Source organism: Plasmodium gaboni, chromosome 13 (assembly GCF_001602025.1).
Source record: "Plasmodium gaboni strain SY75 chromosome 13, whole genome shotgun sequence".
Lineage (NCBI taxonomy): Eukaryota > Apicomplexa > Aconoidasida > Haemosporida > Plasmodiidae > Plasmodium > Plasmodium gaboni.
In genome coordinates this window covers 1,255,695-1,268,194 of record NC_031493.1, presented here as the reverse complement: position 1 = coordinate 1,268,194, position 12,500 = coordinate 1,255,695, and the positions used below count along the sequence as shown (strand labels likewise).

Genomic DNA, 12,500 nt, shown 5'->3' with positions numbered 1-12,500 from the left:
GTACATATTATTATATATTAATATATATTTATATATATTGAAAAATTATTTTAACATGGGATTATAAGATATTTATATTAAAAAAATTAGTATATATAAAAATAATTATTTAAAATATGGAGGATCCTTTTTATTTTATATTTCATTTAATATCTCAATATATTGATATGTAACATTATATATATATATATATATATATATATATTTAAAAAAAAAAAAAAACCCAATAAATTATATTAATAATTCATATATATATATATATGTTAGAAATATATTAAAGTATTATATATATGAAAATTTAAATATATATATAATTATATATTTATATAATAATTATATAATATAGTATTAATGAATCCAGAAGAAAAAAAAAAGATGGATTTATAATATATATAATAATATATTATTATATATATAACTCTTTTTTAATATATATACATTTTTATGTTTATTTGTAAGAAGAATAAATAAAATATATTATTTTATTTATATGTATTACACTACAATAATAACAAAGAACGTTGGATTTTTGTATACATAATTTATTATATTGTAAAAATATATATATTAAAATAAGCATTTGTAAATATTTTAAGAGTTTGAAAAAACAAATATATGTATATATATATATATATATTGAACCTATTTTGTTGATATAATATATATATTTATTCATAAATATATTTACAAGATGGTTCCAAAAAATTTATTCTTCATTTTCGTTATCCTTTTTCACCTTATTGGATATTTAAAGAATGAGAATAAATGTTTCTGTCAATTTACTGATCAACCAGAAGGAGAACATGAAGATGAACACATGAATGAACCTTCTCCTACAATATTAGAAAAGCAAACAGCTCCTGAGCCTAAAGCTGATGATGGTAATATAAATAATAATAACAATAATAATGGAAATTTTGATTTTTTCAATAATTATAACTTTAATGGAGGTGATGATGACGATGACGACGACGACGATGATGATGAATCCATAGATTCAACAAACAATGATAATGATGATAATGATGATGATGATGATGAAGATGATGATGAAGATGATGATGATGATGACGATGATGATGACGATGATGATGATGAAAATGAAATAAATAATAAGCGTAAACCAGAAAATAAAAAAAAAAAACCAAGAAAAAAGAAACCAACTATTTTTTAATTGAAGTATAATTATTTATATTTTATATATGTGTCTTTAAGTGTAAACCAAATTTATATTAAATTATTGCTTTAATATAGCAATTATAAATAACAAATATTTGGTAAATTTTTTTTCTTTTTTGTTCATTTATATAATTAAATAAAAAAAAAAAAAAAATTAAGAAATTCAAATTTAATTTTTTCAATAGAAATTTATATGTATAAGACTAAGCAAAAATATATACATATTCTGATAAAATTAATATATATTTATAATATATATATATTATTTAAAAATATATTTTTCAATATATAAAAGATAATATATACTATTATGATTTATACCTTATATTATTATAACATAATTTTTTTCATTCTTCATTTTTCGTTTATCATTTTTGATTTTTCTTTTTTCGTTTATGACTTTGAATTTTTCTTTTTTTTTTCTTTTTTTTTTTCTTTTTTTTTTTTTTTTTATATATATATATATAAATAAAAAATCAATACACTTTTATAATTATTTATGTAGTCCAAAATAACTTTTATTTTATTTTTTCTTTGTGTTAATATTATATAATTCAAAATATATATATATATACAACGAAAAACATAATAGCATAAAAAATATAACAAATTTAATAAAATATTCTTTATTAAGGTAAATATATTAATATAATTTTTATAAATTTATTTACATCTAAGCAGTTTTTTTAATCTGTTGTCTATATTTCCTTCCTAGGTAAAATATAAAAAGGAAAAAGATAAAAAAATGTTGAAAAGAAAAATTTTCTTATATATGATTAATACGTTAAAGCTGTAATTATATATATATATATATATACATATAGACAGTATTTATTCATTTTCTTTTTGTTTTTTAGTGTTTTTTTTTTTTTTTTTTTTTTTTTTTTTTTTTTTTTTTTTTTTTTTTTTTTTTTTTTTTTTTTTTTTTTTTTTTTGTCTCTTTTTAATTTGATTAATAAGGTATTATTATTTTCTTTTTTCATTTACCTGCTGTGTACATAGTAATGAATTGAGATTTATATCTAGGATTTCTAGGAGCTTGCTTATAAAAAATATATTTTTCTAAATATTTTGGTATCCCTCTAGATCTGGGTGATGGATTTGATAAAACTTGTTTATGTCTTGGGTTGGCATTACAATCAACACCTAACAAATATTAAAAATAAATATATTATAAATATATATACACAAATACATAAATATTAATATACCCTTATATTCAGAATTTTTTTTCATTTAATATAGGTCTTTTATATTTGTACCTAGCAAGGGAACATGCCATTTATGTATTACATACCTACACGAATTACACAATAAGCTTAACACTCCTGCAAATGTTCAGATATTTAATATTACTATAATGAATAAGGTAAGGATATAAAATAATTATGAGTATATATATATATATATATAAAAGTTCCATATAACACATATATGTTTATACCTCGATGCCACATTTTACATGTTTTAATTATTCCTTTTTATATGTTAATGTTTTCATTAAATAAAAAGAAATAGCAATTCTGGAGAGTAGATATTGTGATATTGATTCCCGTTATATTATCTATCATATTAATTTAATTTTTTTTTCTTTTTTTTTTTAAATTACAAAATTGATAAGTAATTTATAATACGTGTTTATGAAATATTAAGAAATCATTTGTTTTATTCCTTTACATTTTATGATATTCTTATTTTTTTTTTCTACTATTATTTATTTTTTTAAATATATATATATATATTTTATTTACATGTAATATTTAAGTATATATAAAATAATTGAAATATATACCATATTTTTTAATATAACATATATTTGTGTTTTATTTCGACTTTATATAATATTTTTAAATTACTTTATGTTTTACTTTATTATATTTTCATATGATGATGTTTTAAGAATTAAGCTCATTTTCTTTTTTTTTTTTTTTTGTTTTAATGTAAAAATTTCAGTGTATAAATATATTTATAATTTTTTATAAATTTGTGTGTAATTATTTTTGCTTATTCTTATTTTTATTAATCATTTGTGTAATTGATATATATATATATATATACTTATGTATATTATTAAATGGTATGTGTGAATATATATATTCATATGAACAAATAAATATAAATATATTTTATATGATTTTTATGAAAGTTTTTTTTTAGTACTTATTTCATTTTTTTTTTTTTGTATTCTTTTTTTCCCTCCCTCTAAATATTTGCTAATAAAAAAGACTTATATATATTTAATAAAATTTTTTGGGTTGTTTATACATATGTAGTCAAAAAAATTATTATTTCTGTACAATATATTATATATATATATATATATATATATATATATGTGCTTTATATAATTCCTTATTTAAATTTTTTTTTCCCCTTTAACAAATGATTGAGGATAATATAGATGAGAACTGTCAAATATATTTGAACCCGTATGACATTATGAAATTATATAACACAAAATTCATATACATTTTATGTTGTGAATATGTATATATATATGTATATGTGTGCGTGTTTGTGTATTTATATTTTATAAACATGTTGATATGATCTTATTATTTTATTTTATTTTTTTTTTTTTTAAGGAAAAATTGGTTAAAAGAGTTTGAAAATACAAAAATAAACGAAAATGATATTAACGAAGTTTTAATGAACTACTTTTGTGTTCATAGAATGTATGATGTGGCTAAGGAATTTCAAAAGGAATCCAATGTTAAACGTATATAATGATTTAATAATAAAATAAAATATTATAATATATTAATAGAAATTATATGATATGATTATATATATAATATATAAAATAAAATGATGATAAAATATATGGGCGCACATTTAAATTTCATACTACTAAATGTAGAATGATGAAAATTATAGGATGTCATCCTTGATCTGATTATTTTTTATATTATATTTATTATATATTATCATAAAATTATGGCACATAAATAAATATATATATATATATATATATATTTTCATATTTATATTAATGTTATTATTATTTTATTTTGGTAGCTGATATGCCAATTAATACCGTAAAAATTCGTTATCTTATACAAAATGAAATTATGAACAACAAAATAGAAGAAGCCATAGAGCATATCAATAATCTAGACAAAGAAGTAAGTACATAGATATAATTTATATATTTAAGTTTACTTCTTTTTTATATATTATAATATTACCTTATGTATTTGATTCATAAAAAATACATACACATATATATATATATATATATATATATATATATATATATATATATTTATATGTTATTATTTTATTCTTCCTTTATAATCAGATTTTAAAAAAACATAAGGATTTAGTTTTTTTCCTCAAGAAACAACAATTATTAAAATTGATTTTAAATGTAAGTAGATATAAGAAAAAGGAAAACATAAAAATATACATAAATTTATATATGTACATTTTTTTTATTTTATTTGTTTGTAGAATAATATTAACGAAGCAATAATATATTCACAACAAGAATTAGCCTCTTATGTAAAAGAAAAGGTAATTTGGTTTATAAAATATAATATAATTATATACACGACCTTATAAAAATTAATATTAATATCGCTTTCAAAATAAAATTGTTTAATAACATATCATTGATAATTATTTCTTTTTAAATTATTATAGATATTATATTTAAATAATTGTTATTTAAATGTTTCTTATTTTATTTTTTTGTAGCCCTCTCTAATTAACGAAATAGATGATGTCATGATGTTAATGGCTTACCAGGATTTTAATGTATCCATAAAAAAAAGAAATAATATTAACAAATAAATATACATTTTAATATATATATATATATATATATTTTCACTATTATGTTATAGAACGAAGAAGCTAAAAAACTCATACAAAAAATAGAGAAGAAAAAAAATACCTTAAAAAGAATAGATGATATTATATTAAATTATTATAATGTTGATAGTGGTATGTCTATTAAAAAGAATATAATCTTATTGTATATATAGACGGAAAAATAAATTATATAATTTAATATAAATAAATAATTATATATTTTTGTGTATTTATATTTTTATTTCTTTAGAGAGTACATTAGAATATATGGTTAAAAATGTTTTTTTTACACAGAATGTGTTAAGTTCAAAGGTAAAATATATATTACACATTTATAATTAATATATATTATATATTATATATATATATATATATATATTTATCTTTTATTAATATTATTGTATCAGTATCCATGTAGTGTACCCAAAATAAAAAACATAAAATCTGGTTATATAGAATATTATGAAAAATATAAAAAGAAAAAAAGAAAGAGTTCAAGTAAAAAATATAGAAGTAAGGATAAAGACAAGGTAGATAAATATGACAAGAAAAATGTAGATAATATTGTAAAAGATTTTGATGTAACCAATGATGAAGAATATCGTTCTGTTTAATTTAATTTGATTTACAATATGTATATTTTTTCTTTTTTTGTAAATATGTATTTTTATAAAAATCTCCTTTTCTTTTGTAATATTATCATTTTTATATTTTATAATTCCTCTTTATAATACATTAAATAATTATTATATTATTATTATTTTTTTTTTTTTATGTAATGTATAAAAATATATATATATATATATATATATATATATTTTAATTAACCTTGATCATATACACAAACATACAAACAACAACAAAAAAAATAAAAAAAAAATGAAAATGTATAAAATATTTTTTTAATTTTTCTTATAATGTATAATAATCCCTCATATATATATATATATATATATATATATATATATATTTATAAACACCCTTTTATTATATAATATTATAAACCAAATTTATTTTATTTTAATTTATTTTTATATGAATCATATTTTTGATATATTTATAATTTTATTCATTTTACACTTTTATTAAAAAAGAAAAAAACAAATTAAAAATATTTTAATTCAAGTTGTTTTATTTTATTTTATTTCATTTTATTATTTTTTTTTTTCTTGTCCATAAGGAACATTATATATATATATATATATATATATAAAAGTTTTATCAAAAATTATAATTTATAAAGTTGTATATATAATAAAATAAAGTAAGTGTTAATATAGTAGATGTAAATGAGAAGAAACCGTAAAATATTATAAGAAAGAAGAAAATTTCATCGAAACTAAAATATGAAAATACAAAGGAAATATTTTTATAGAGAGTTTTATATTTTAAGTATATTCTTTTACTTAATGTAAAATTTAAATAGATATGTAACCAATAAAATAAAGTATTATATATATTAAAGCAATAAATTAAATTGATATATGCATTGATATAAAGAATAATTTTTTTCAATTTCTTATTTCTTGCTTTAAGAAAAAATATATATAATAAAAGAGATGTGATAATAACAATGGTAAAAGTATTTAATACTATATTATATATATTATTCAATTGAAGATCAATTATATAATGAAAAAAGAAGAATATATAATATAGTACAAAAAAGAAATTTAAAACAAATTTTGTTCTGTCTTTTTTATTTAACATTTTCTTTACTTTTTGATCATCATATTTTAATTTTTTCTTTTTTGTTGGAATATAATTATTTTCATTTATTCCTTGATTTTTATTTACAAATGTATTATGATGTACATGTACATTTTCACTATCACTATATATTTTTTTATTTATTTCAATACTTAGTTTTTTTCTTATTTTATATTCATTAAATGATAAATCCCTTAAATTATCTTTTTTTTTCCTTCCCTTTTTATTTTTTTTAATAGCATCAATATAATCATATGATATATCAGTATATACATTTTGAGAAATATCACTAATGTCACCGTTTTCTTTTTTCATTTTCTTATTGATTTTTTTATCTTTTTTATTATTATCCTTTTCTTTTTTCATCTCCATTTTATTTTTTTTATCTTCTTTATTAAATTCCTCTTTTTCATTCTTTCTTCTATACAGGTTATTGTTTCTATATTTCTCATAAACCTTATCATAATCTCCATATAACTTATCCATTTAAAAGGGAGACCAATTATAACACACACGAATATATAAATATATGTATAATATATATAGTTAATTATTTTTATATATCCTTCTTATGTAACGTCTATTATGTTATACATATATATATATATATATATATATATATATATATATATATATATATATATATATAGATATATTTGGCATGTATTATATTTTCTAAGCTTATTTTTTATTAATAATGATGTTTGATATGATAAAATAAATACAATATGGTTCATTACATATCTTTTTGTAAAAGAAGAATAGATTAAGACTTGAATCACAAAAAAGAGTAAAAATATACAAATACATAAACATAATAATATATACAATTTTCTAGGTCCTTTTTTTAGATTTTATACCATAAAAAATTTTCACATATATAAATATATGCACAATGCATTGGATAAATTAAAAATCTTATAAAGGTTGAAAAATATAACAAATAAAAAACTTACATGAAAATAAAAAAAGAGATTATTTTTTTTTAATGAATTAAAAGGGTCAGAAAATTATTTATCTTTTTGTCTTTTTTTTATTTTTTATTTTGTGTCATCGCTTATTTGTGGAACACAAACTCCCTAAAAGAAGAAAAATAAAATAAAATAAAATAAAATAAAAAAAAGGAATATTTTATAAAATAAAAAAAATATATTATATAATTAAATGTATATATATATATATATATATATTATTTACTCCTGCTTTTGATTTCCACAAAATTTTCGGCATTTCATGTGGATCATAAAACGTTTTTGAATTTTCAAACGTTCGCTCAATATTAATATCTTCATCCTCTGATGTGTTTTCGTATCTGTTAAATATAAGGCATATACATATATTTTTTATACACAAAATAATATATTTTTTCTTTTTTTTTTATAAAACATTTACATATTTCTTATTTCAAATATAATATCCATTATATTTTTTCCATTTCTAATTACCTATCATGTTTCCATCTATCATTTAAATCATTATGCTCAACATTTTTTCTATAATAACAAAAAAAAAAAAAAAAAAAAAAAAAAAATACTACTATATATATATATATATATATATGTAGATTTATTTACTTATTGTGTTCCTAATTTTCATTCTTTAATATTTTTTCTTATATTATTTTATACCTGTATTTTTTCTTTTCTTTCTTTTCATAGGCTAATAATAAAGGATTAAAAGGATCCTTTGGTATATTCTCATCAACCATACTATAAAATAATAATATTATACATACAATAATATTTTTTTTTTGATTGTATTTCCATATATATATATTATATTTATAATATAACTAACCTTTTATAACTACCTTCGGAGTTTCTATATTTTTCTTTTTTGTTTCTTTTATCTTTTCTCCTTTCATAACTTTCTGAACTTAATGAGGATGTATATTTTCTTTTTTTTCTTGTGGATTTCTTCCTTTCTCTCTTTTTGTTAACATGATGGTGTGCTTCTTTGTTTCTGTTTTTTGTATCAATGTCTGTGTGTTTTTTTTTTTTTCTATCTTTTTCTTTATCATTTATATCTTCACTATCGCTATTATTTTCTATATCACTATTATTTTTCCTATCACTATCATTTCCTCGATCAATCGTATTTTCTTCATAACTATTATTTTCTTTCTTCTCATACTTTTCTTTTTCCTTATATATGTCTCTTTTTTTTTCTTTCTTTTTCCTTTTTTTTTCTTTTTTAATTTTCTTTATAACTTCTTCATACAAATCTGAATCAATTCCTGAACTATTAGTAATTGTAGAAACAGAAACATCGCTTAAACAAATTTCATAATTATTTTGATTATTGTTTGAATCTAGTGTATGTGAATTTTTATTTATTTCTTCCACGATACTATTTTTTTTATTTTCTATAGTAGTAGGAACAGATTTATTGGCTGTATATTCCTTCATCGTATGGCATATTATATATATGTGTGTAGATATAATATATTTCACATTTATTTTTAATTATATTTTGTTATGTTTTAAGTCTTTAATGAATATCCATCATAGGCATTACATATATATATATATATATATATATATATATATATATATATGTATGCACATATGTACTCTTATCCTTTTTGCAATGAAATACGTAAAATAAATATTAGAAAATATAAAATATATATATATATATATATATATATATATATATATATATATATATTTACAATAAAAATAGGTGAATGATAATCCTAATGTGACAAACACAACGATCAAATTAATTTATAATATATATAGTTATATACTTTTTTTTGTATAAATTATGCATAAGTTTCCTTAAATTTTATAGAAAAAAAAAAAAAAAAAAAAAATAATTACATAAATATTATTATCTTCTATTCGTTTTCAAACCTTTTAATATGATATTTAACATAGTTTTAACTTTTGCCATATTTTTTCTTCTAAACATATATTTTATATTTTTTAAATTTTTCATTTTTATGATATTTTTCACTTTTTTCAATTTTAAGATATTATTCATTCTCATTAATTTAATCATATGTTTCATTCCAAACATTTTGAATACATTTCTTTTAAAAATTTTATAAGGGGTTCTTATGTTCCTTAAGATAATTTAGTTTTATATTTATAAAAATATTCAAAAGAATTTTTTCGTGGGACAAAAAAAAAAAAAAAAAAAAAATATATATAAATAAACAAATATAATTTAAAAAGAAAAAAATAATATAAAAATGAAAATGACAAGTTCAAAACAAATAATATATAATTTTGATCATTATATATTTTATGTTTCCATATATATATAATATATATATGTATATTTTATAATAATATATTTTAGTATGAAGTTATTTCACCAAAAAAAAAATTCTTTTATAAAATAAATCATATATATAATATTATATTATGTATTCATGTAATAGATGAAATTCTTCTAAGGAGAATAATTAATACACATAAAAAAAAAAATAAATAAATAGTGTTAACAAAGTTATAAATATATAAATATATATATATATTTATTTATTTATTTATTTATATATATTTTTAAGTATAAACTTTCATTTTTTTCTCTCTCTCTTTTTTTCTTTTCTTTTTTTTTTTAATTATTATAATTTCTTTCTGAATTCTTCCAATTGATGCTTAATAACTTCCATATTTTTTAGCAATGATATAAATTCGTTTTTATTAAAACAAATTATATTTTTATTTTTACAACATATGAACAAATTCGTTTCTGTTTCTCTAACTCCCTTAATTCTATTGTATATAAACATTTTGCGTCCAAATAATCCTAGCTATATATTTTTTTAAACATTATTTTGTAATTATATAAAAAAATAAAAAATATATATATGTGATATAATAATTATATATATTATTAGAAAATTTTTTTTATATAATTATATATACTAAATATGTATAACATAAAAAAATTTAGAGATATGTATATATAAATAAATATCATATAATATTATGAATTCAGTATTTATATATATATATATATATATATTATGTTGCTACCTGTTCGTCGTCCGTAACTTTTATCCTATTTACAGGTGGCCATCCTGAATAAAAATTATATCCTTTTCTTTTTGTTTCCTTTTTTACAATTTCTCTAAATTTCTTTAATGAGCTTTTCAAAGTATTTTTTTCCTTCATGTCTTTTAATACTTCATAATTATCATAAATGTCTATGACGTTTTTATTTTCTTTATTTAAAGGATTTATTGTGCTAAGGAAAACTTTTCTATCATTGTCTAATAAAATAAAACACACAGAACATTATTATAATATTTACATATATATATATATATAATATATACATATCAATCTTTTAACATGATAAATAAATATACATTTACATAAATGTTATTTCACTCTTTTTTTTAAAGCCTTAATATTATTTTATAAAAATATTATTCTAAATTATACATATATTATTTTATTGAAATATTACTTATTATATTCTTGATAACATTATGAGGACGAAACATCATCACTTTGTACTTTCAGAACATTTAAAATAAGAAACATATATATATGTATATATTATATTATATGTATTTTTATTTTTTTTAAAATGTTATTAATATAGTAGGTTCATACAATTCCATTTTTTTGTTATTCAAAAAATATAAAATATTATATATACTTATATTTTGAATTCTTTTTTTTTTTTTTTTTTTACAATAAAAAATTACGAGTGTATCAAATTTATATGATCTTTTTTTAATAATCTCTTATTATTATTCGTTCTTATTTTATTTTAAAAGGATAATCATATTGAAAAGATATATTAAATATATGTACATAGTAAAATTAAAATTTTTCTTAACATAGAAAATAAAAATATTTAAAAACAAAAACATATTTTAATTTAGAATATTATATATCTACTTTTATTATTAGTATTGTATGTGTATATAATACCACAGGGAGTTTTATTAAAAAAATAAAAGGAATATTATATATATATATATATTATTTATTTATAATATAATAATTAAAAATTTCAAACAAATATTAATTCATATATTTTTATTGCCAGATTAATATATTTACAAATACAAAATTAATAAATGTATTCCATAAAAAAAAAAAAAAAAAAAAAAAAAATTCATACATATAAAAATTAAAATGGAAACAAATAATATTAAAAAATTTATTTAGTTTACATAATATCAAAATTTCCTTCTCCTTCGAATGTGTTCAAATGATACAGGCATTCTTTATTTTCTTCCAGATTCATACATATTTCGGATGTTGTGCTTTTCAATTGTGTTATATCCTATACAAAAAAAATTAAATAAAATAAAATATGAAAATTCAAATAATATATAATTAAATAAAAAATATAAAAAAACACACACAACATATATATGTGCACATACGTTTTGTACTCTTATGTTTAATGATTTAAAAAAGGAAAAAATTTTTTTTTTTTTTTTTTTCATTTTCTTTCCTTTTATTCATATAAATATTAATATTTTTTTTTATCCTACCTCTTCATTCTTTTCTAATACATTTTTCAAGTTAGTTGTATACTCATTATCATAATATTTAAATTTTTGTATATTTTTCTTTTCTTTAATTATATCAGTTATATTTTGATTAATTTTTTGTAATTGGTTATCTATATTAAACGAATTAAAGAAATCTAATATCTCCATTAATTTAATTTTATTATATTCATATTTGTTCGAGAAAAAAACAGAATTGTTTTTTAAAATAAATAGCTTATCTAATATATCAAGTCTAAATAAAATTCTTTGAATAATTCTTTGTGCTTTAATTTTAATTTCTTGGAAATTATTTTTTATAATA

At 16.6% G+C, this 12,500-nt stretch overlaps 7 protein-coding genes and 1 non-coding gene across 8 annotated transcripts in view; 3 read left to right on the top strand and 5 right to left on the bottom strand.

Moving 5' to 3' along the window:
• Positions 1-691: 691 nt before the first annotated feature.
• PGSY75_1336700 (hypothetical protein) lies at positions 692-1,174 on the top strand (the record flags this gene model as incomplete). The annotated part of the gene is made up of 1 exon (XM_018787413.1): positions 692-1,174. The coding sequence occupies one exon, from the start codon at positions 692-694 to the stop codon at positions 1,172-1,174; it is 483 nt and encodes a 160-aa protein (XP_018640155.1).
• Positions 1,175-1,852: 678 nt separating this feature from the next.
• PGSY75_1336600 (hypothetical protein) lies at positions 1,853-2,636 on the bottom strand (the record flags this gene model as incomplete). Its single annotated transcript, XM_018787412.1, has 4 exons — positions 1,853-1,890; positions 2,167-2,325; positions 2,442-2,507; positions 2,624-2,636. The coding sequence occupies 4 exons, from the start codon at positions 2,634-2,636 to the stop codon at positions 1,853-1,855; spliced, it is 276 nt and encodes a 91-aa protein (XP_018640154.1).
• A 925-nt stretch (positions 2,637-3,561) lies between these two features.
• Positions 3,562-5,609, top strand: PGSY75_1336400 (putative RanBPM and CLTH-like protein; the record flags this gene model as incomplete). The annotated part of the gene is made up of 9 exons (XM_018787411.1): positions 3,562-3,608; positions 3,765-3,898; positions 4,198-4,304; positions 4,481-4,549; positions 4,633-4,695; positions 4,879-4,938; positions 5,028-5,127; positions 5,246-5,307; positions 5,403-5,609. The coding sequence occupies 9 exons, from the start codon at positions 3,562-3,564 to the stop codon at positions 5,607-5,609; spliced, it is 849 nt and encodes a 282-aa protein (XP_018640153.1).
• Positions 3,983-4,080, top strand: PGSY75_1336500. Its single transcript, XR_001974552.1, has one exon. It is a non-coding gene; the product is annotated as a small nucleolar RNA snoR19 (small nucleolar RNA).
• A 607-nt stretch (positions 5,610-6,216) lies between the features above and the next one.
• On the bottom strand, positions 6,217-7,191 carry PGSY75_1336300 (putative membrane protein; the record flags this gene model as incomplete). Its single annotated transcript, XM_018787410.1, has 1 exon — positions 6,217-7,191. One exon carries the CDS (start codon positions 7,189-7,191, stop codon positions 6,217-6,219), a length of 975 nt encoding a protein of 324 aa, XP_018640152.1.
• Positions 7,192-7,745: 554 nt separating this feature from the next.
• Positions 7,746-9,113, bottom strand: PGSY75_1336200 (hypothetical protein; the record flags this gene model as incomplete). Its single annotated transcript, XM_018787409.1, has 5 exons — positions 7,746-7,784; positions 7,903-8,017; positions 8,151-8,198; positions 8,334-8,414; positions 8,503-9,113. The coding sequence occupies 5 exons, from the start codon at positions 9,111-9,113 to the stop codon at positions 7,746-7,748; spliced, it is 894 nt and encodes a 297-aa protein (XP_018640151.1).
• Positions 9,114-10,282: 1,169 nt separating this feature from the next.
• Positions 10,283-11,173, bottom strand: PGSY75_1336100 (hypothetical protein; the record flags this gene model as incomplete). The annotated part of the gene is made up of 3 exons (XM_018787408.1): positions 10,283-10,471; positions 10,698-10,933; positions 11,134-11,173. The coding sequence occupies 3 exons, from the start codon at positions 11,171-11,173 to the stop codon at positions 10,283-10,285; spliced, it is 465 nt and encodes a 154-aa protein (XP_018640150.1).
• A 674-nt stretch (positions 11,174-11,847) lies between these two features.
• PGSY75_1336000 (hypothetical protein) overlaps positions 11,848-12,500 on the bottom strand; it is a gene marked incomplete at both ends in the record, with an annotated part of 1,288 nt that continues 635 nt past the window's right edge. The window contains 2 exons of the mRNA XM_018787407.1: positions 11,848-11,964; positions 12,179-12,500. The exon at positions 12,179-12,500 is cut by the window's right edge and continues 121 nt beyond it. Coding sequence (XP_018640149.1) covers positions 11,848-11,964; positions 12,179-12,500 — 439 coding nt within the window. The remainder of the gene's footprint in view (positions 11,965-12,178) is intronic.